This window comes from Salvelinus fontinalis, chromosome 4 (assembly GCF_029448725.1).
Source record: "Salvelinus fontinalis isolate EN_2023a chromosome 4, ASM2944872v1, whole genome shotgun sequence".
NCBI lineage: Eukaryota > Metazoa > Chordata > Actinopteri > Salmoniformes > Salmonidae > Salvelinus > Salvelinus fontinalis.
Genome location: NC_074668.1, coordinates 7,054,585 through 7,078,839, shown reverse-complemented (window position 1 = coordinate 7,078,839; position 24,255 = coordinate 7,054,585). Strand labels below are relative to the sequence as shown.

Below are 24,255 nucleotides of genomic sequence, written 5' to 3'. Positions count from 1 at the left end.
TATGTTCTAATAGACCAGTGTATTAGTAGTACTGTAGTACTGCTGTTTCTATGTTCTAATAGACCAGTGTATTAGTAGTACTGCTGTCTCTATGTTCTAATAGACCAGTGTATTAGTAGTACTGCTGTTTCTATGTTCTAATAGACCAGTGTATTAGTAGTACTGCTGTTTCTATGTTCTAATAGACCAGTGTATTAGTAGTACTGTAGTACTGCTGTTTCTATGTTCTAATAGACCAGTGTATTAGTAGTACTGCTGTTTCTATGTTCTAATAGACCAGTGTATTAGTAGTACTGTAGTACTGCTGTTTCTATGTTCTAATAGACCAGTGTATTAGTAGTACTGCTGTTTCTATGTTCTAATAGACCAGTGTATTAGTAGTACTGCTGTTTCTATGTTCTAATAGACCAGTGTATTAGTAGTACTGTAGTACTGCTGTTTCTATGTTCTAATAGACCAGTGTATTAGTAGTACTGCTGTTTCTATGTTCTAATAGACCAGTGTATTAGTAGTACTGCTGTTTCTATGTTCTAATAGACCAGTGTATTAGTAGTACTGCTGTTTCTATGTTCTAATAGACCAGTGTATTAGTAGTACTGCTGTTTCTATGTTCTAATAGATCAGTGTATTAGTAGTACTGCTGTTTCTATGTTCTAATAGACCAGTGTATTAGTAGTACTGTAGTACTGCTGTTTCTATGTTCTAATAGACCAGTGTATTAGTAGTACTGCTGTTTCTATGTTCTAATAGACCAGTGTATTAGTAGTACTGCTGTTTCTATGTTCTAATAGACCAGTGTATTAGTAGTACTGTAGTACTGCTGTTTCTATGTTCTAATAGACCAGTGTATTAGTAGTACTGCTGTTTCTATGTTCTAATAGACCAGTGTATTAGTAGTACTGCTGTTTCTATGTTCTAATAGACCAGTGTATTAGTAGTACTGCTGTTTCTATGTTCTAATAGACCAGTGTATTAGTAGTACTGCTGTTTCTATGTTCTAATAGATCAGTGTATTAGTAGTACTGCTGTTTCTATGTTCTAATAGACCAGTGTATTAGTAGTACTGTAGTACTGCTGTTTCTATGTTCTAATAGACCAGTGTATTAGTAGTACTGCTGTTTCTATGTTCTAATAGACCAGTGTATTAGTAGTACTGTAGTACTGCTGTTTCTATGTTCTAATAGATCAGTGTATTAGTAGTACTGTAGTACTGCTGTTTCTATGTTCTAATAGACCAGTGTATTAGTAGTACTGCTGTTTCTATGTTCTAATAGACCAGTGTATTAGTAGTACTGCTGTTTCTATGTTCTAATAGACCAGTGTATTAGTAGTACTGTAGTACTGCTGTTTCTATGTTCTAATAGACCAGTGTATTAGTAGTACTGCTGTCTCTATGTTCTAATAGACCAGTGTATTAGTAGTACTGTAGTACTGCTGTTTCTATGTTCTAATAGACCAGTGTATTAGTAGTACTGTAGTACTGCTGTTTCTATGTTCTAATAGACCAGTGTATTAGTAGTACTGTAGTACTGCTGTTTCTATGTTCTAATAGACCAGTGTATTAGTAGTACTGTAGTACTGCTGTTTCTATGTTCTAATAGACCAGTGTATTGTAGTACTGTAGTACTGCTGTTTCTATGTTCTAATAGACCAGTGTATTAGTAGTACTGCTGTTTCTATGTTCTAATAGACCAGTGTATTAGTAGTACTGCTGTTTCTATGTTCTAATAGACCAGTGTATTAGTAGTACTGTAGTACTGCTGTTTCTATGTTCTAATAGACCAGTGTATTAGTAGTACTGCTGTTTCTATGTTCTAATAGACCAGTGTATTGTAGTACTGTAGTACTGCTGTCTCTATGTTCTAATAGACCAGTGTATTAGTAGTACTGTAGTACTGCTGTTTCTATGTTCTAATAGACCAGTGTATTAGTAGTACTGCTGTTTCTATGTTCTAATAGACCAGTGTATTAGTAGTACTGCTGTTTCTATGTTCTAATAGACCAGTGTATTAGTAGTACTGTAGTACTGCTGTTTCTATGTTCTAATAGACCAGTGTATTAGTAGTACTGTAGTACTGCTGTTTCTATGTTCTAATAGACCAGTGTATTAGTAGTACTGCTGTCTCTATGTTCTAATAGACCAGTGTATTAGTAGTACTGTAGTACTGCTGTTTCTATGTTCTAATAGACCAGTGTATTAGTAGTACTGCTGTTTCTATGTTCTAATAGACCAGTGTATTAGTAGTACTGTAGTACTGCTGTTTCTATGTTCTAATAGACCAGTGTATTAGTAGTACTGCTGTTTCTATGAACAAAGTGACGTAGGATGGATTTACCTACGGCCCGTTTAACGTTTATGGGTTATTACCGTTTTATAACAGCGGCCGGGTGGAACAAACCACCGATTCATATCACCATGGAGATAAGAACTGCACAGGCTTATATATAAACATTATATACATTTACATTTTACATTTAAGTCATTTAGCAGACGCTCTTATCCAGAGCGACTTACAAATTGGTGCATTCACCTTATGACATCCAGTGGAACAGCCACTTTACAATAGTGCATCTAAATCTTTTAAGGGGGGGGGGGGGGGTGTCTGAAGGATTGCTTTATCCTAGGTATTCCTTAAAGAGGTGGGGTTTCAGGTGTCTCCGGAAGGTGGTGATTGACTCCGCTGTCCTGGCGTCGTGAGGGAGTTTGTTCCACCATTGGGGTGCCAGAGCAGCGAACAGTTTTGACTGGGCTGAGCGGGAACTGTATTTCCTCAGAGGTAGGGAGGCGAGCAGGCCAGAGGTGGATGAACGCAGTGCCCTTGTTTGGGTGTAGGGCCTGATCAGAGCCTGAAGGTACTGTAGATATACGGTAGATATACGTTTCTTAAGTGTTATTTCTCACTTTTGTAGGTATTTTTTCTTAAAACTGAATTGTTCGTTAAGGGCTTGTATGTCAGCATTTCACTGTAATACCGGTTGTATTCGGGGGGGGGAATGTGACAAATAAAATTGTATTTGATGTGTCTATCTTACACTTGTCTTCATGGTCCTGCTGACGTTATACTGAGCCTCACCTGCCAGGTAGACGGCGAAGGAGATAAATCGATGGTATCGGACCAGGAACTGGAGCGGCTCTTCTCTCTGCACCAACGCACCAAAGTACTCCGCCAACGTCTCACCATAGAAGAAGTAGTTCACACAAACCAGGAAGTACCTAAGAAACACAAAACAAGTCAGTATCAAATCACACAAATCATCATCAGGCTAAAATTACTTGAAGAAAAACAAGGATTTCCTATTCATTTACATTTACATTTTTAGTCATTTAGCAGATGCTCTTATCCAGAGCGACTTACAGTAGAGTGCATACATTTTATTACATTTTACATACTGCGACAAGGATATCCCTACCGGCCAAACCCTCCCTAACCCGGACGACGCTATGCCAATTGTGCGTCGCCCCACGGACCTCCCGGTTGCGGCCGGCTGCGACAGAGCCTGGGCGCCAACCCAGCCCAGCCTGGGCGCGAACCCAGAGACTCTGGTGGCGCAGCTAGCACTGCGATGCAGTGCCCTAGACCACTGCGCCACCCGGGAGGCGTTTGTGTGTGTGTGTGTTTTTTTTGGTTCAGAGGTTAGAGTTCACTTGGTGAAGGGTTGGGCTGTTCAGAGGGCATGTTGTGTACTTTATAAACGGACTTGCCTAGTTAAATAAATAAATGGTACAATAAAAATAAATGAAAAAAACTTCCAGCATGGCAGTGGCATTTGCTCATGTTTGGCTCAACTCAAGCCTGGGTGTGTATGAGTTTGTTTGTGTGCGTTTATGGGGAAAAAGTTGCTCTGCTCCACAGAAACCCCCCCCCAAAAAACAAGGTGAGGGGGGGGGACTCTATATTCAGACTATTACCTGAACAATAAAACTAGTCGACATTTTTGACAGAGAGACTGTTAAACCCAACCCTCTCTGTCCCCTGGGGCAAAGGCAAAGGCAGAAACTTCTAGAGAGAGAGAGAATTCTCCAGCCCAGCAGAGGCTACCATCCCCCCAGATTCACACCCCTGGCCCTGGGTACTCCATTGCTAGGGGGTTGCCAAGGGCCCTTCCACTCTCCCCCGGCAAGAGTCATGTGGCCTGGTCAGACAGGACTGTACATGGTGAAGATTTAACGGTATCCCTGTCTCCTGTCTCCTGTCTGGTGATAAAGTGTAGATGGTATCCCTGTCTCCTGTCTCCTGTCTAGTGATAAAGTGTAGATGGTATCCCTGTCTCCTGTCTCCTGTCTAGTGATAAAGTGTAGATGGTATCCCTGTCTCCTGTCTCCTGTCTAGTGATAAAGTGTAGATGGTATCCCTGTCTCCTGTCTGGTGATAAAGTGTAGATGGTATCCCTGTCTCCTGTCTGGTGATAAAGTGTAGATGGTATCCCTGTCTCCTGTCTGGTGATAAAGTGTAGATGGTATCCCTGTCTCCTGTCTCCTGTCTAGTGATAAAGTGTAGATGGTATCCCTGTCTCCTGTCTCCTGTCTGGTGATAAAGTGTAGATGGTATCCCTGTCTCCTGTCTCCTGTCTGGTGATAAAGTGTAGATGGTATCCCTGTCTCCTGTCTCCTGTCTAGTGATAAAGTGTAGATGGTATCCCTGTCTCCTGTCTCCTGTCTAGTGATAAAGTGTAGATGGTATCCCTGTCTCCTGTCTGGTGATAAAGTGTAGATGGTATCCCTGTCTCCTGTCTAGTGATAAAGTGTAGATGGTATCCCTGTCTCCTGTCTAGTGATAAAGTGTAGATGGTATCCCTGTCTCCTGTCTCCTGTCTGGTGATAAAGTGTAGATGGTATCCCTGTCTCCTGTCTCCTGTCTAGTGATAAAGTGTAGATGGTATCCCTGTCTCCTGTCTAGTGATAAAGTGTAGATGGTATCCCTGTCTCCTGTCTAGTGATAAAGTGTAGATGGTATCCCTGTCTCCTGTCTGGTGATAAAGTGTAGATGGTATCCCTGTCTCCTGTCTCCTGTCTAGTGATAAAGTGTAGATGGTATCCCTGTCTCCTGTCTGGTGATAAAGTGTAGATGGTATCCCTGTCTCCTGTCTCCTGTCTGGTGATAAAGTGTAGAAGGTATCCCTGTCTCCTGTCTAGTGATAAAGTGTAGATGGTATCCCTGTCTCCTGTCTCCTGTCTAGTGATAAAGTGTAGATGGTATCCCTGTCTCCTGTCTCCTGTCTAGTGATAAAGTGTAGATGGTATCCCTGTCTCCTGTCTCCTGTCTAGTGATAAAGTGTAGATGGTATCCCTGACTCCTGTCTCCTGTCTAGTGATAAAGTGTAGATGGTATCCCTGTCTCCTGTCTAGTGATAAAGTGTAGATGGTATCCCTGTCTCCTGTCTAGTGATAAAGTGTAGATGGTATCCCTGTCTCCTGTCTAGTGATAAAGTGTAGATGGTATCCCTGACTCCTGTCTGGTGATAAAGTGTAGATGGTATCCCTGTCTCCTGTCTAGTGATAAAGTGTAGATGGTATCCCTGACTCCTGTCTCCTGTCTAGTGATAAAGTTTAGATGGTATCCCTGTCTCCTGTCTCCTGTCTAGTGATAAAGTGTAGATGGTATCCCTGTCTCCTGTCTGGTGATAAAGTGTAGATGGTATCCCTGTCTCCTGTGTGGTGATAAAGTGTAGATGGTATCCCTGTCTCCTGTGTGGTGATAAAGTGTAGATGGTATCCCTGTCTCCTGTGTGGTGATAAAGTGTAGATGGTATCCCTGTCTCCTGTCTGGTGATAAAGTGTAGATGGTATCCCTGACTCCTGTGTGGTGATAAAGTGTAGATGGTATCCCTGACTCCTGTCTGGTGATAAAGTGTAGATGGTATCCCTGTCTCCTGTCTGGTGATAAAGTGTAGATGGTATCCCTGTCTCCTGTGTGGTGATAAAGTGTAGATGGTATCCCTGTCTCCTGTCTCCTGTCTAGTGATAAAGTGTAGATGGTATCCCTGTCTCCTGTCTGGTGATAAAGTGTAGATGGTATCCCTGTCTCCTGTCTCCTGTCTGGTGATAAAGTGTAGATGGTATCCCTGTCTCCTGTGTGGTGATAAAGTGTAGATGGTATCCCTGTCTCCTGTCTCCTGTCTAGTGATAAAGTGTAGATGGTATCCCTGTCTCCTGTCTAGTGATATAGTGTAGATGGTATCCCTGTCTCCTGTCTAGTGATAAAGTGTAGATGGTATCCCTGTCTCCTGTCTAGTGATAAAGTGTAGATGGTATCCCTGTCTCCTGTCTAGTGATAAAGTGTAGATGGTATCCCTGTCTCCTGTCTCCTGTCTAGTGATAAAGTGTAGATGGTATCCCTGTCTCCTGTCTGGTGATAAAGTGTAGATGGTATCCCTGTCTCCTGTCTCCTGTCTGGTGATAAAGTGTAGATGGTATCCCTGTCTCCTGTCTGGTGATAAAGTGTAGATGGTATCCCTGTCTCCTGTCTCCTGTCTAGTGATAAAGTGTAGATGGTATCCCTGTCTCCTGTCTCCTGTCTAGTGATATAGTGTAGATGGTATCCCTGTCTCCTGTCTCCTGTCTAGTGATAAAGTGTAGATGGTATCCCTGTCTCCTGTCTAGTGATAAAGTGTAGATGGTATCCCTGTCTCCTGTCTAGTGATAAAGTGTAGATGGTATCCCTGTCTCCTGTCTCCTGTCTAGTGATAAAGTGTAGATGGTATCCCTGTCTCCTGTCTCCTGTCTGGTGATAAAGTGTAGATGGTATCCCTGTCTCCTGTCTAGTGATAAAGTGTAGATGGTATCCCTGTCTCCTGTCTAGTGATAAAGTGTAGATGGTATCCCTGTCTCCTGTCTCCTGTCTGGTGATAAAGTGTAGATGGTATCCCTGTCTCCTGTCTCCTGTCTAGTGATAAAGTGTAGATGGTATCCCTGTCTCCTGTCTCCTGTCTGGTGATAAAGTGTAGATGGTATCCCTGTCTCCTGTCTCCTGTCTAGTGATAAAGTGTAGATGGTATCCCTGTCTACTGTCTGGTGATAAAGTGTAGATGGTATCCCTGTCTCCTGTCTAGTGATAAAGTGTAGATGGTATCCCTGTCTCCTGTCTGGTGATAAAGTGTAGATGGTATCCCTGTCTCCTGTCTAGTGATATAGTGTAGATGGTATCCCTGTCTCCTGTCTCCTGTCTGGTGATAAAGTGTAGATGGTATCCCTGTCTCCTGTCTGGTGATAAAGTGTAGATGGTATCCCTGTCTCCTGTCTGGTGATAAAGTGTAGATGGTATCCCTGTCTCCTGTCTGGTGATAAAGTGTAGATGGTATCCCTGTCTCCTGTCTCCTGTCTAGTGATAAAGTGTAGATGGTATCCCTGTCTCCTGTGTGGTGATAAAGTGTAGATGGTATCCCTGTCTCCTGTCTGGTGATAAAGTGTAGATGGTATCCCTGTCTCCTGTCTGGTGATAAAGTGTAGATGGTATCCCTGTCTCCTGTCTAGTGATAAAGTGTAGATGGTATCCCTGTCTCCTGTCTCCTGTCTGGTGATAAAGTGTAGATGGTATCCCTGTCTCCTGTCTGGTGATAAAGTGTAGATGGTATCCCTGTCTCCTGTCTGGTGATAAAGTGTAGATGGTATCCCTGTCTCCTGTCTGGTGATAAAGTGTAGATGGTATCCCTGTCTCCTGTGTGGTGATAAAGTGTAGATGGTATCCCTGTCTCCTGTCTCCTGTCTGGTGATAAAGTGTAGATGGTATCCCTGTCTCCTGTCTGGTGATAAAGTGTAGATGGTATCCCTGTCTCCTGTCTCCTGTCTAGTGATAAAGTGTAGATGGTATCCCTGTCTCCTGTCTCCTGTCTAGTGATAAAGTGTAGATGGTATCCCTGTCTCCTGTGTGGTGATAAAGTGTAGATGGTATCCCTGTCTCCTGTCTGGTGATAAAGTGTAGATGGTATCCCTGTCTCCTGTCTGGTGATAAAGTGTAGATGGTATCCCTGTCTCCTGTCTAGTGATAAAGTGTAGATGGTATCCCTGTCTCCTGTCTCCTGTCTGGTGATAAAGTGTAGATGGTATCCCTGTCTCCTGTCTGGTGATAAAGTGTAGATGGTATCCCTGTCTCCTGTCTGGTGATAAAGTGTAGATGGTATCCCTGTCTCCTGTCTGGTGATAAAGTGTAGATGGTATCCCTGTCTCCTGTCTGGTGATAAAGTGTAGATGGTATCCCTGTCTCCTGTCTGGTGATAAAGTGTAGATGGTATCCCTGTCTCCTGTCTCCTGTCTGGTGATAAAGTGTAGATGGTATCCCTGTCTCCTGTCTGGTGATAAAGTGTAGATGGTATCCCTGTCTCCTGTCTCCTGTCTAGTGATAAAGTGTAGATGGTATCCCTGTCTCCTGTCTCCTGTCTGGTGATAAAGTGTAGATGGTATCCCTGTCTCCTGTCTCCTGTCTGGTGATAAAGTGTAGATGGTATCCCTGTCTCCTGTCTCCTGTCTGGTGATAAAGTGTAGATGGTATCCCTGTCTCCTGTCTAGTGATAAAGTGTAGATGGTATCCCTGTCTCCTGTCTAGTGATAAAGTGTAGATGGTATCCCTGTCTCCTGTCTAGTGATAAAGTGTAGATGGTATCCCTGTCTCCTGTCTAGTGATAAAGTGTAGATGGTATCCCTGTCTCCTGTCTAGTGATAAAGTGTAGATGGTATCCCTGTCTCCTGTCTAGTGATAAAGTGTAGATGGTATCCCTGTCTCCTGTCTAGTGATAAAGTGTAGATGGTATCCCTGTCTCCTGTCTCCTGTCTAGTGATAAAGTGTAGATGGTATCCCTGTCTCCTGTCTCCTGTCTGGTGATAAAGTGTAGATGGTATCCCTGTCTCCTGTCTGGTGATAAAGTGTAGATGGTATCCCTGTCTCCTGTCTCCTGTCTAGTGATAAAGTGTAGATGGTATCCCTGTCTCCTGTCTAGTGATAAAGTGTAGATGGTATCCCTGTCTCCTGTCTAGTGATAAAGTGTAGATGGTATCCCTGTCTCCTGTCTCCTGTCTAGTGATAAAGTGTAGATGGTATCCCTGTCTCCTGTCTAGTGATAAAGTGTAGATGGTATCCCTGTCTCCTGTCTAGTGATAAAGTGTAGATGGTATCCCTGTCTCCTGTCTCCTGTCTGGTGATAAAGTGTAGATGGTATCCCTGTCTCCTGTCTGGTGATAAAGTGTAGATGGTATCCCTGTCTCCTGTCTCCTGTCTAGTGATAAAGTGTAGATGGTATCCCTGTCTCCTGTCTAGTGATAAAGTGTAGATGGTATCCCTGTCTCCTGTCTAGTGATAAAGTGTAGATGGTATCCCTGTCTCCTGTCTCCTGTCTAGTGATAAAGTGTAGATGGTATCCCTGTCTCCTGTCTAGTGATAAAGTGTAGATGGTATCCCTGTCTCCTGTCTAGTGATAAAGTGTAGATGGTATCCCTGTCTCCTGTCTAGTGATAAAGTGTAGATGGTATCCATGTCTCCTGTCTCCTGTCTAGTGATAAAGTGTAGATGGTATCCCTGTCTCCTGTCTCCTGTCTAGTGATAAAGTGTAGATGGTATCCCTGTCTCCTGTCTCCTGTCTAGTGATAAAGTGTAGATGGTATCCCTGACTCCTGTCTCCTGTCTAGTGATAAAGTGTAGATGGTATCCCTGTCTCCTGTCTCCTGTCTAGTGATAAAGTGTAGATGGTATCCCTGTCTCCTGTCTAGTGATAAAGTGTAGATGGTATCCCTGTCTCCTGTCTAGTGATAAAGTGTAGATGGTATCCCTGACTCCTGTCTGGTGATAAAGTGTAGATGGTATCCCTGTCTCCTGTCTAGTGATAAAGTGTAGATGGTATCCCTGACTCCTGTCTCCTGTCTAGTGATAAAGTGTAGATGGTATCCCTGTCTCCTGTCTCCTGTCTAGTGATAAAGTGTAGATGGTATCCCTGTCTCCTGTCTGGTGATAAAGTGTAGATGGTATCCCTGTCTCCTGTGTGGTGATAAAGTGTAGATGGTATCCCTGTCTCCTGTGTGGTGATAAAGTGTAGATGGTATCCCTGTCTCCTGTGTGGTGATAAAGTGTAGATGGTATCCCTGTCTCCTGTCTGGTGATAAAGTGTAGATGGTATCCCTGACTCCTGTGTGGTGATAAAGTGTAGATGGTATCCCTGACTCCTGTCTGGTGATAAAGTGTAGATGGTATCCCTGTCTCCTGTCTGGTGATAAAGTGTAGATGGTATCCCTGTCTCCTGTCTCCTGTCTAGTGATAAAGTGTAGATGGTATCCCTGTCTCCTGTCTGGTGATAAAGTGTAGATGGTATCCCTGTCTCCTGTCTCCTGTCTGGTGATAAAGTGTAGATGGTATCCCTGTCTCCTGTGTGGTGATAAAGTGTAGATGGTATCCCTGTCTCCTGTCTCCTGTCTAGTGATAAAGTGTAGATGGTATCCCTGTCTCCTGTCTAGTGATATAGTGTAGATGGTATCCCTGTCTCCTGTCTAGTGATAAAGTGTAGATGGTATCCCTGTCTCCTGTCTAGTGATAAAGTGTAGATGGTATCCCTGTCTCCTGTCTCCTGTCTAGTGATAAAGTGTAGATGGTATCCCTGTCTCCTGTCTCCTGTCTAGTGATAAAGTGTAGATGGTATCCCTGTCTCCTGTCTGGTGATAAAGTGTAGATGGTATCCCTGTCTCCTGTCTCCTGTCTGGTGATAAAGTGTAGATGGTATCCCTGTCTCCTGTCTGGTGATAAAGTGTAGATGGTATCCCTGTCTCCTGTCTCCTGTCTAGTGATAAAGTGTAGATGGTATCCCTGTCTCCTGTCTCCTGTCTAGTGATATAGTGTAGATGGTATCCCTGTCTCCTGTCTCCTGTCTAGTGATAAAGTGTAGATGGTATCCCTGTCTCCTGTCTAGTGATATAGTGTAGATGGTATCCCTGTCTCCTGTCTAGTGATAAAGTGTAGATGGTATCCCTGTCTCCTGTCTCCTGTCTGGTGATAAAGTGTAGAAGGTATCCCTGTCTCCTGTCTCCTGTCTAGTGATAAAGTGTAGATGGTATCCCTGTCTCCTGTCTCCTGTCTAGTGATAAAGTGTAGATGGTATCCCTGTCTCCTGTCTGGTGATAAAGTGTAGATGGTATCCCTGTCTCCTGTTTGGTGATAAAGTGTAGATGGTATCCCTGTCTCCTGTCTGGTGATAAAGTGTAGATGGTATCCCTGTCTCCTGTCTCCTGTCTGGTGATAAAGTGTAGATGGTATCCCTGTCTCCTGTCTCCTGTCTGGTGATAAAGTGTAGATGGTATCCCTGTCTCCTGTCTGGTGATAAAGTGTAGATGGTATCCCTGTCTCCTGTCTAGTGATAAAGTGTAGATGGTATCCCTGTCTCCTGTCTAGTGATAAAGTGTAGATGGTATCCCTGTCTCCTGTCTAGTGATAAAGTGTAGATGGTATCCCTGTCTCCTGTCTCCTGTCTGGTGATAAAGTGTAGATGGTATCCCTGTCTCCTGTCTCCTGTCTGGTGATAAAGTGTAGATGGTATCCCTGTCTCCTGTCTCCTGTCTGGTGATAAAGTGTAGATGGTATCCCTGTCTCCTGTCTCCTGTCTAGTGATAAAGTGTAGATGGTATCCCTGTCTCCTGTCTGGTGATAAAGTGTAGATGGTATCCCTGTCTCCTGTCTGGTGATAAAGTGTAGATGGTATCCCTGTCTCCTGTCTAGTGATATAGTGTAGATGGTATCCCTGTCTCCTGTCTCCTGTCTGGTGATAAAGTGTAGATGGTATCCCTGTCTCCTGTCTGGTGATAAAGTGTAGATGGTATCCCTGTCTCCTGTCTGGTGATAAAGTGTAGATGGTATCCCTGTCTCCTGTCTGGTGATAAAGTGTAGATGGTATCCCTGTCTCCTGTCTGGTGATAAAGTGTAGATGGTATCCCTGTCTCCTGTCTGGTGATAAAGTGTAGATGGTATCCCTGTCTCCTGTCTCCTGTCTAGTGATAAAGTGTAGATGGTATCCCTGTCTCCTGTGTGGTGATAAAGTGTAGATGGTATCCCTGTCTCCTGTCTGGTGATAAAGTGTAGATGGTATCCCTGTCTCCTGTCTGGTGATAAAGTGTAGATGGTATCCCTGTCTCCTGTCTAGTGATAAAGTGTAGATGGTATCCCTGTCTCCTGTCTCCTGTCTGGTGATAAAGTGTAGATGGTATCCCTGTCTCCTGTCTGGTGATAAAGTGTAGATGGTATCCCTGTCTCCTGTCTGGTGATAAAGTGTAGATGGTATCCCTGTCTCCTGTCTGGTGATAAAGTGTAGATGGTATCCCTGTCTCCTGTCTGGTGATAAAGTGTAGATGGTATCCCTGTCTCCTGTCTGGTGATAAAGTGTAGATGGTATCCCTGTCTCCTGTCTCCTGTCTGGTGATAAAGTGTAGATGGTATCCCTGTCTCCTGTCTGGTGATAAAGTGTAGATGGTATCCCTGTCTCCTGTCTCCTGTCTAGTGATAAAGTGTAGATGGTATCCCTGTCTCCTGTCTCCTGTCTAGTGATAAAGTGTAGATGGTATCCCTGTCTCCTGTCTCCTGTCTGGTGATAAAGTGTAGATGGTATCCCTGTCTCCTGTCTCCTGTCTGGTGATAAAGTGTAGATGGTATCCCTGTCTCCTGTCTCCTGTCTGGTGATAAAGTGTAGATGGTATCCCTGTCTCCTGTCTAGTGATAAAGTGTAGATGGTATCCCTGTCTCCTGTCTAGTGATAAAGTGTAGATGGTATCCCTGTCTCCTGTCTAGTGATAAAGTGTAGATGGTATCCCTGTCTCCTGTCTAGTGATAAAGTGTAGATGGTATCCCTGTCTCCTGTCTAGTGATAAAGTGTAGATGGTATCCCTGTCTCCTGTCTAGTGATAAAGTGTAGATGGTATCCCTGTCTCCTGTCTCCTGTCTAGTGATAAAGTGTAGATGGTATCCCTGTCTCCTGTCTAGTGATAAAGTGTAGATGGTATCCCTGTCTCCTGTCTAGTGATAAAGTGTAGATGGTATCCCTGTCTCCTGTCTCCTGTCTGGTGATAAAGTGTAGATGGTATCCCTGTCTCCTGTCTGGTGATAAAGTGTAGATGGTATCCCTGTCTCCTGTCTAGTGATAAAGTGTAGATGGTATCCCTGTCTCCTGTCTCCTGTCTAGTGATAAAGTGTAGATGGTATCCCTGTCTCCTGTCTAGTGATAAAGTGTAGATGGTATCCCTGTCTCCTGTCTGGTGATAAAGTGTAGATGGTATCCCTGTCTCCTGTCTGGTGATAAAGTGTAGATGGTATCCCTGTCTCCTGTCTGGTGATAAAGTGTAGATGGTATCCCTGTCTCCTGTCTGGTGATAAAGTGTAGATGGTATCCCTGTCTCCTGTCTGGTGATAAAGTGTAGATGGTATCCCTGTCTCCTGTCTCCTGTCTGGTGGTAAAGTGTAGATGGTATCCCTGTCTCCTGTCTGGTGATAAAGTGTAGATGGTATCCCTGTCTCCTGTCTCCTGTCTAGTGATAAAGTGTAGATGGTATCCCTGTCTCCTGTCTCCTGTCTGGTGATAAAGTGTAGATGGTATCCCTGTCTCCTGTCTCCTGTCTGGTGATAAAGTGTAGATGGTATCCCTGTCTCCTGTCTCCTGTCTGGTGATAAAGTGTAGATGGTATCCCTGTCTCCTGTCTAGTGATAAAGTGTAGATGGTATCCCTGTCTCCTGTCTAGTGATAAAGTGTAGATGGTATCCCTGTCTCCTGTCTAGTGATAAAGTGTAGATGGTATCCCTGTCTCCTGTCTAGTGATAAAGTGTAGATGGTATCCCTGTCTCCTGTCTAGTGATAAAGTGTAGATGGTATCCCTGTCTCCTGTCTAGTGATAAAGTGTAGATGGTATCCCTGTCTCCTGTCTCCTGTCTAGTGATAAAGTGTAGATGGTATCCCTGTCTCCTGTCTAGTGATAAAGTGTAGATGGTATCCCTGTCTCCTGTCTAGTGATAAAGTGTAGATGGTATCCCTGTCTCCTGTCTCCTGTCTGGTGATAAAGTGTAGATGGTATCCCTGTCTCCTGTCTGGTGATAAAGTGTAGATGGTATCCCTGTCTCCTGTCTCCTGTCTAGTGATAAAGTGTAGATGGTATCCCTGTCTCCTGTCTAGTGATAAAGTGTAGATGGTATCCCTGTCTCCTGTCTAGTGATAAAGTGTAGATGGTATCCCTGTCTCCTGTCTCCTGTCTAGTGATAAAGTGTAGATGGTATCCCTGTCTCCTGTCTAGTGATAAAGTGTAGATGGTATCCCTGTCTCCTGTCTAGTGATAAAGTGTAGATGGTATTCCTGTCTCCTGTCTAGTGATAAAGTGTAGATGGTATCCATGTCTCCTGTCTCCTGTCTAGTGATAAAGTGTAGATGGTATCCCTGTCTCCTGTCTCCTGTCTAGTGATAAAGTGTAGATGGTATCCCTGTCTCCTGTCTGGTGATAAAGTGTAGATGGTATCCCTGTCTCCTGTCTGGTGATAAAGTGTAGATGGTATCCCTGTCTCCTGTCTAGTGATAAAGTGTAGATGGTATCCCTGTCTCCTGTCTAGTGATAAAGTGTAGATGGTATCCCTGTCTCCTGTCTAGTGATAAAGTGTAGATGGTATCCCTGTCTCCTGTCTAGTGATAAAGTGTAGATGGTATCCCTGTCTCCTGTCTAGTGATAAAGTGTAGATGGTATCCCTGTCTCCTGTCTAGTGATAAAGTGTAGATGGTATCCCTGTCTCCTTTCTAGTGATAAAGTGTAGATGGTATCCCTGTCTCCTGTCTCCTGTCTAGTGATAAAGTGTAGATGGTATCCCTGTCTCCTGTCTCCTGTCTGGTGATAAAGTGTAGATGGTATCCCTGTCTCCTGTCTGGTGATAAAGTGTAGATGGTATCCCTGTCTCCTGTCTCCTGTCTAGTGATAAAGTGTAGATGGTATCCCTGTCTCCTGTCTAGTGATAAAGTGTAGATGGTATCCCTGTCTCCTGTCTAGTGATAAAGTGTAGATGGTATCCCTGTCTCCTGTCTCCTGTCTAGTGATAAAGTGTAGATGGTATCCCTGTCTCCTGTCTAGTGATAAAGTGTAGATGGTATCCCTGTCTCCTGTCTAGTGATAAAGTGTAGATGGTATCCCTGTCTCCTGTCTAGTGATAAAGTGTAGATGGTATCCATGTCTCCTGTCTCCTGTCTAGTGATAAAGTGTAGATGGTATCCCTATCTCCTGTCTCCTGTCTAGTGATAAAGTGTAGATGGTATCCCTGTCTCCTGTCTGGTGATAAAGTGTAGATGGTATCCCTGTCTCCTGTCTGGTGATAAAGTGTAGATGGTATCCCTGTCTCCTGTCTAGTGATAAAGTGTAGATGGTATCCCTGTCTCCTGTCTAGTGATAAAGTGTAGATGGTATCCCTGTCTCCTGTCTGGTGATAAAGTGTAGATGGTATCCCTGTCTCCTGTCTGGTGATAAAGTGTAGATGGTATCCCTGTCTCCTGTCTCCTGTCTAGTGATAAAGTGTAGATGGTATCCCTGTCTCCTGTCTCCTGTCTGGTGATAAAGTGTAGATGGTATCCCTGTCTCCTGTCTGGTGATAAAGTGTAGATGGTATCCCTGTCTCCTGTCTCCTGTCTAGTGATAAAGTGTAGATGGTATCCCTGTCTCCTGTCTCCTGTCTAGTGATAAAGTGTAGATGGTATCCCTGTCTCCTGTCTGGTGATAAAGTGTAGATGGTATCCCTGTCTCCTGTCTGGTGATAAAGTGTAGATGGTATCCCTGTCTCCTGTCTAGTGATAAAGTGTAGATGGTATCCCTGTCTCCTGTCTCCTGTCTAGTGATAAAGTGTAGATGGTATCCCTGTCTCCTGTCTCCTGTCTGGTGATAAAGTGTAGATGGTATCCCTGTCTCCTGTCTGGTGATAAAGTGTAGATGGTATCCCTGTCTCCTGTCTGGTTATAAAGTGTAGATGGTATCCCTGTCTCCTGTCTCCTGTGTGGTGATAAAGTGTAGATGGTATCCCTGTCTCCTGTCTGGTGATAAAGTGTAGATGGTATCCCTGTCTCCTGTCTCCTGTCTAGTGATAAAGTGTAGATGGTATCCCTGTCTCCTGTCTAGTGATAAAGTGTAGATGGTATCCCTGTCTCCTGTCTAGTGATAAAGTGTAGATGGTATCCCTGTCTCCTGTCTCCTGTCTAGTGATAAAGTGTAGATGGTATCCCTGTCTCCTGTCTAGTGATAAAGTGTAGATGGTATCCCTGTCTCCTGTCTGGTGATAAAGTGTAGAAGGTATCCCTGTCTCCTGCTGGTCATTCTACGTCCTCTAACCTGGACTCGGGACAGTCGCACCTACAATCAAAACCGGAAACCGTTGATGGCTCTCTATTTTCCAGAGATGCAGAGAGACGAGAGAGGGGGGGGGACAGAGAGAAGAAAGAGAGGGAGAGAGAGACAGAGACAGAGAAAAACGAGAGGGGGGGAGGGGGAGATAGAGATGGATTGTGAAAAAAAGGATCATCAAGATTGAAAGAAAGATATAGTTTGACCTTACCAGCTGAGTGTCCTGAACCATGGTAACTCGTAGGAATGGTAGACTCTGTAGCCGATATCTATGATCTCCTGAAAACACTTGATCTGGATGGTCATCACCTACCAACGAGAGAGAACGAGAGGGGGGGTTGAGAGAGGAGTTAGGACCAGTGATGGGGGTTATGTAACTTGTTACTTTTATTTTTTTTTAAACGTGGTAATATTACGAACTCCCCTATTTTTTTATGTGGTAATATTACGAACTCCCCTTTTTTTTTATGTGGTAATATTACGAACTCCTTTTTTTTTTTATGTGGTAATATTACGAACTCCTTTTTTTTTATGTGGTAATATTACGAACTCCCCTTTTTTTTTATGTGGTAATATTACGAACTCCCCTTTTTTTTTATGTGGTAATATTACGAACTCCCCTTTTTTTTTATGTGGTAATATTACGAACTCCCCTTTTTTTTTTATGTGGTAATATTACGAACTCTTTTGAAGTAACCCATGTGTTACCTTCACGTTATTTTCAGAAAATATCGGTCATGGTGTTTCCGTGATCTGATCTGGAGAATCCAGATTCAAATGGAAGGGGGTTGCGCATCTGATCTTTGCAGTTGATTGCTTCTGTGAAAAGTCCAATAACTATCCAATAGATGAAGCATTTAGCGTTTTAAAAAACACTCTGAATTTATTGTTAAGAGGGTTATCTTAGTAACTGGCAGGCAGAGCCATTCAGGTGTTTTGGCTGCATCCCAATACACCGTACAATGTCGCAAAAAATATTGCAGACCGTTGCTGAAATTGATCCTGAAGAAAAATAACATTACTCTATAATGCTGGACTAATGTGGAGTCCCTCCCACCTCTCGTTACTCTATAATGCTAGACTAATGTGGAGTCCCTCCCACCTCTCATTACTCTATAATGCTGGACTAATGTGGAGTCCCTCCCACCTCTCGTTACTCTATAATGCTGGACTAATGTGGTGTCCCTCCCACCTCTCGTTACTCTATAATGCTGGACTAATGTGGTGTCCCTCCCACCTCTCATTACTCTATAATGCTGGACTAATGTGGAGTCCCTCCCACCTCTCGTTACTCTATAATGCTAGACTAATGTGGAGTCCCTCCCACCTCTCATTACTCTATAATGCTGGACTAATGTGGAGTCCCTCCCACCTCTCGTTACTCTATAATGCTGGACTAATGTGGTGTCCCTCCCACCTCTCGTTACTCTATAATGCTGGACTAATGTGGTGTCCCTCCCACCTCTCATTACTATATAATACTGGACTAATGTGGAGTCCCTCCCACCTCTCGTTACTCTATAATGCTGGACTAATGTGGTGTCCCTCCCACCTCTCATTACTCTATAATGCTGGACTAATGTGGTGTCCCTCCACCTCTCGTTACTCTATAATGCTGGACTAATGTGGAGTCCCTCCCACCTCTCGTTACTCTATAATGCTGGACTAATGTGGTGTCCCTCCACCTCTCGTTACTATATAATGCTGGACTAATGTGGTGTCCCTCCCACCTCTCGTTACTCTATAATGCTGGACTAATGTGGTGTCCCTCCACCTCTCATTACTCTATAATGCTGGACTAATGTGGAGTCCCTCCCACCTCTCATTACTCTATAATGCTGGACTAACGTGGAGTCCCTCCCACCTCTCATTACTCTATAATGCTGGACTAATGTGGTGTCCCTCCCACCTCTCATTACTCTATAATGCTGGACTAATGTGGTGTCCCTCCCACCTCTCGTTACTCTATAATGCTGGACTAATGTGGAGTCCCGCCCACCTCTCATTACTCTATAATGCTGATCATACCCCAAATGTTATGTGTGTGTGGCTCAAAACACATTTCTGGGATGGTTATTAGTGCATTCAATGTGTAGTATAGTGGTTTCAATACATATGAGCTTAGTTGATTGAGTTGAGTCCCACCAATATTTCACGTTAAAAATCGCCACTGCATATTAGTAGACTATCTTTGGTTCCTCCTTTATTAAAAGTTTTGTCATACTGCAGGAGCATTCTGTGGCACGTTATTTAATTGTCAGCCATTTTTTTCTGTTATTAATACAAGTTAGTGCTAGTTTGCCCACCAGAGGGCATCTTAAAGAAGCATTTGATTTAGTCTTCCATTTTGACATTACCAGAAAACGCTTTTTGTAATAACATAGTACATGAGATTGATTTTAAGAAATATTATGGTGTTTCTATTCCAAGAAAAACGAAAACCCTCAGGGTTTCCATTAGGATGGAACGGGAAAATTTGGCGCTGTACAACGTGACGGTCGTGAGTACAGTACTGGGCTATTTAGCAAAAAAATCCCTGTGTTGTGTGGGCAGGGCACGCGGGAGACCGGGGTTCAATTCCCCGACGGGGAGGAAGTAGTAGGCTGTCCATGTAAATAAGAATTTTGTCTTAAGCTCCTAATTATATAAAGATTATACTAAGAGCATATCATTTCTACATCCTAATTTTCTAATTATAGTCTAACCAATACCCAAATGGAGATTAAGAGAAAATAAAAATCTCATTGATTTATCAAGACCAGTCAACACATTTATCTTAAGAATATCATGGAACATTTTCGTTTCTCCATGCTCGTCTCAGAGCAGGTCAGAGAGGTGTTTCTGGGACCACGTCGTGGTAGGATTATAGCAATATTTTGTAACGTTTAGGCCTATTTACATGTATATTTTTATCATTGTACCTAATGTTGACTATTTGGCTAAATGTATATTTCTCTTCTCCGAAATGCAGACAACGACCCAAAACACAGTGCCGCCCGGGTTTGCATTGCAAATGAGGGCATAAACTGGGTCAAGACGCCAGCAGAGGAAGTAGACCTTTACGTAGTAAAATAAAGGTTAAATAAATAAAAGACGTACACCACCTACCACCACCTTGGTAGGCCTACAGTACATCTAAAAAAATAAAAAATTCTCTCATCTCTACATGTAGGTGTCCAGATTTAAACCAGATCGAACTTGTTTGTCATCAACTGAAAACATTCATCCGTAACTCTGCCGACAAGCAAAAGATGAACTGGTCAAGGCCATCGAGATGTTTTGGCTGGAGAAACGGACGACAACAACACCTACATTGGTCATCTCAGCAAGGTTTTACCCGCGGTCGTGGAGCTGGGTGGAAGTGACGACTACAATGTAGTTTAAATAAACATCTGCATTTGAATGTCTTTTCTCGTTATTTTATGAACGAAAGTATAAAGATGTTGATGAAGAAATACTGTGCTGCTGTTTTGAGTTAGAAATGTAACACTTTAGAGAACTTAAGCATCGAATACATTGCACGTTGAGGGATTTTCACTACAGTAGCCGGGCTATAAAAAGTATATTGTCCTGTTAATAGGAAACATTAGCATGATGGGCTACACCTGCTGCAGTAATACAGTAATATACCTGCTACAGTACTACAGTACTACACCTGCTACAGTACTACAGTACTACAGTAATATACCTGCTACAGTACTACAGTAATATACCTGCTACAGTACTACAGTAATATACCTGCTACAGTACTACAGTACACTTGTGAAAAACAAGTGTTTGAAAACCGGTTTTCAAAATGCCTCCAGTTGTCCATCACTACTGTAAATAAAAAAACACAGCATGTTGTTTACATGTTGTTTACATTCTTTATCGTAATGTCACAAATCATTTGTTATCTACCTTTCCAATTACTTTTAGAGTTTAGGATTTACAAATGTGCGCTTTTAATTATTAGTTACATTGTTTTACATCGAACGTGCAGAATATTTTTTCTTTCAAATTGTTTTATGTAGGCGGCTACATTTTTGACCAGTTGCAATTTTAAATAGGCCTAATAATAAAAAATAAAAAAACTACCTCTATTAAGCCTCATAACTTAACTGGCTGAGGTAGGCTAATTTATATAGGTCTAGGCTCCGAAGAAAGACTCCAATTAAGCCCTCTTAGTCAAATTAAAATGAAGATTATTGTTGAACTGAATTGCTCGACTGGTGTAGGTTCTCCATCTGTTGGTGTGCAACACTTGCATAAAACCTATATAGTTCAGGTTGGTGAGGGGGGGTTCACACCTAGCTCAGGTTGGAGAAGGGGGGTTCACACCTAGCTCAGGTTGGGGTCACACCTAGCTCAGGTTGGGGAGGGGGGGGGTCACATCTAGCTCAGGTTGGGGAAGGGGGGGGTCACACCTAGCTCAGGTTGGGGAAGGGGGGGGGGGTCACATCTAGCTCAGGTTGGGGAAGGGGGGGGTCACACCTAGGTCAGGTTGGGGAAGGGGGGGTCACACCTAGGTCAGGTTGGGGAAGGGGGGGTCACACCTAGGTCAGGTTGGGGAAGGGGGGGTCACATCTAGCTCAGGTTGGGGAAGGGGGGGGGGGGTCACACCTAGCTCAGGTTGGGGAAGGGGGGGGGTCACACCTAGCTCAGGTTGGGGAAGGGGGGTTCACACCTAGCTCAGGTTGGGGAAGGGGGGGGTCACACCTAGGTCAGGTTGGGGAAGGGGGGGTCACACCTAGGTCAGGTTGGGGAAGGGGGGGGGGGTCACATCTAGCTCAGGTTGGGGAAGGGGGGGGGTCACACCTAGCTCAGGTTGGGGAAGGGGGGGTTCACACCTAGCTCAGGTTGGGGAAGGGGGGGTCACACCTAGCTCAGGTTGGGGAAGGGGGGGTCACACCTAGCTCAGGTTGGGGAAGGGGGGGGTCACACCTAGCTCAGGTTGGGGTCACACCTAGCTCAGGTTGGGGAGGGGGGGGGGGGGGTCACACCTAGCTCAAGTTGGGGAAGGGGGGTTCACACCTAGCTCAAGTTGGGGAAGGGGGGTTCACACCTAGCTCAGGTTGGGGAAGGGGGGGTCACACCTAGGTCAGGTTGGGGAAGGGGGGGTCACACCTAGCTCAGGTTGGGGAAGGGGGGGTCACACCTAGCTCAGGTTGGGGAAGGGGGGGGTCACACCTAGCTCAGGTTGGGGTCACACCTAGCTCAAGTTGGGGAAGGGGGGTTCACACCTAGGTCAGGTTGGGGAGTAGGGGTTCACACCTAGCTCAGGTTGGAGAAGGGGGGGTTCACATCTAGCTCAAGTTGGAGAAGGGGGGGTTCACACCTAGCTCAAGTTGGAGAAGGGGGGGTTCACATCTAGCTCAGGTTGGAGAAGGGGGGTTCACACCTAGCTCAGCTATTAGACAATTCAGTAAAGGTTGAATAGTCTATTGTTCAGCAAATTGCCCATAATAATAAATAGCCCAAATAGAAACATATGAACATGTTATGAAGCCACATACCCCTACTATGAACATGTTATGAAGCCACATACCACTACTATAAACATGTTATGAAGCCACATACCACTACTATGAACATGTTATGAAGCTACATACCTCTACTATGAACATGTTATGAAGCCACATACCACTACTATGAACATGTTATGAAGCCACATACCACTACTATGAACATGTTATGAAGCCACATACCTCTACTATGAACATGTTATGAAGCTACATACCACTACTATGAACATGTTATGAAGCTACATACCACTACTATGAACATGTTATGAAGCCACATACCACTACTATGAACATGTTATGAAGCCACATACCCCTACTATGAACATGTTATGAAGCTACATACCACTACTATGAACATGTTATGAAGCTACATACCACTACTATGAACATGTTATGAAGCTACATACCCCTACTATGAACATGTTATGAAGCTACATACCACTACTATGAACATGTTATGAAGCCACATACCACTACTATGAACATGTTATGAAGCTACATACCACTACTATGAACATGTTATGAAGCTACATACCCCTACTATGAACATGTTATGAAGCCACATACCACTACTATGAACATGTTATGAAGCCACATACCCCTACTATGAACATGTTATGAAGCTACATACCACTACTATGAACATGTTATGAAGCTACATACCACTACTATGAACATGTTATGAAGCTACATACCCCTACTATGAACATGTTATGAAGCTACATACCACTACTATGAACATGTTATGAAGCCACATACCACTACTATGAACATGTTATGAAGCTACATACCACTACTATGAACATGTTATGAAGCTACATACCCCTACTATGAACATGCTATGAAGCTACATACCACTACTATGAACATGTTATGAAGCTACATACCACTACTATGAGCATGATAGGTCCCAGGTAGATCATCATGAAGAATCCTGATATCATGGCCATGGATAGAACCCCTCGTATACAGCAGTTCTTCCATCTGGAAAAAGAGACACAAACACCAATACACACATCAATACACACACATCAATACACACACATCAATACACACACATCAATACACACACATCAATACACACACATCAATACACACACATCAATACACACACATCAATACACACACATCAATACACACACATCAATACACACAGATACACACACACACATCAATACACACACCAATACACACACATCAATACACACACATCAATACACACACATCAATACACACAGATACACACACACACATCAATACACACACATCAATACACACAGATACACACACACACATCAATACACACACATCAATACACACAGATACACACACACACATCAATACACACACCAATACACACACATCAATACACACACATCAATACACACACATCAATACACACAGATACACACACACACATCAATACACACACCAATACACACACATCAATACACACACATCAATACACACACATCAATACACACAGATACACACACACACATTAATACACACACCAATACACACACATCAATACACACACATCAATACACACACATCAATACACACAGATACACACACACACATCAATACACACACCAATACACACACATCAATACACACACATCAATACACACACATCAATACACACAGATACACACACACACATTAATACACACACCAATACACACACATCAATACACACACATCAATACACACACATCAATACACACAGATACACACACACACATCAATACACACACCAATACACACACATCAATACACACACATCAATACACACACATCAATACACACAGATACACACACACACATCAATACACACACATCAATACACACAGATACACACACACACATCAATACACACACATCAATACACACAGATACACACACACACATCAATACACACACCAATACACACACATCAATACACACACATCAATACACACACATCAATACACACAGATACACACACACACATCAATACACACACCAATACACACACATCAATACACACACATCAATACACACACATCAATACACACAGATACACACACACACATTAATACACACACCAATACACACACATCAATACACACACATCAATACACACACATCAATACACACAGATACACACACACACATCAATACACACACCAATACACACACATCAATACACACACATCAATACACACACATCAATACACACAGATACACACACACACATTAATACACACACCAATACACACACATCAATACACACACATCAATACACACACATCAATACACACAGATACACACACACACATCAATACACACACCAATACACACACATCAATACACACACATCAATACACACACATCAATACACACAGATACACACACACACATCAATACACACACATCAATACACACAGATACACA

At 43.4% G+C, this 24,255-nt stretch overlaps 1 protein-coding gene across 1 annotated transcript in view; it reads right to left on the bottom strand.

The window, feature by feature from the left end:
* Positions 1-24,255, bottom strand: part of LOC129853027 (phosphatidate cytidylyltransferase 1-like) — a 144,267-nt gene that overhangs the window by 63,222 nt on the left and 56,790 nt on the right. The window contains exons 3-5 of the mRNA XM_055918663.1: positions 22,704-22,800; positions 16,524-16,621; positions 3,075-3,214 (exon numbers count right to left, since the gene is read on the bottom strand). Coding sequence (XP_055774638.1) covers positions 3,075-3,214; positions 16,524-16,621; positions 22,704-22,800 — 335 coding nt within the window. The remainder of the gene's footprint in view (positions 1-3,074; positions 3,215-16,523; positions 16,622-22,703; positions 22,801-24,255) is intronic.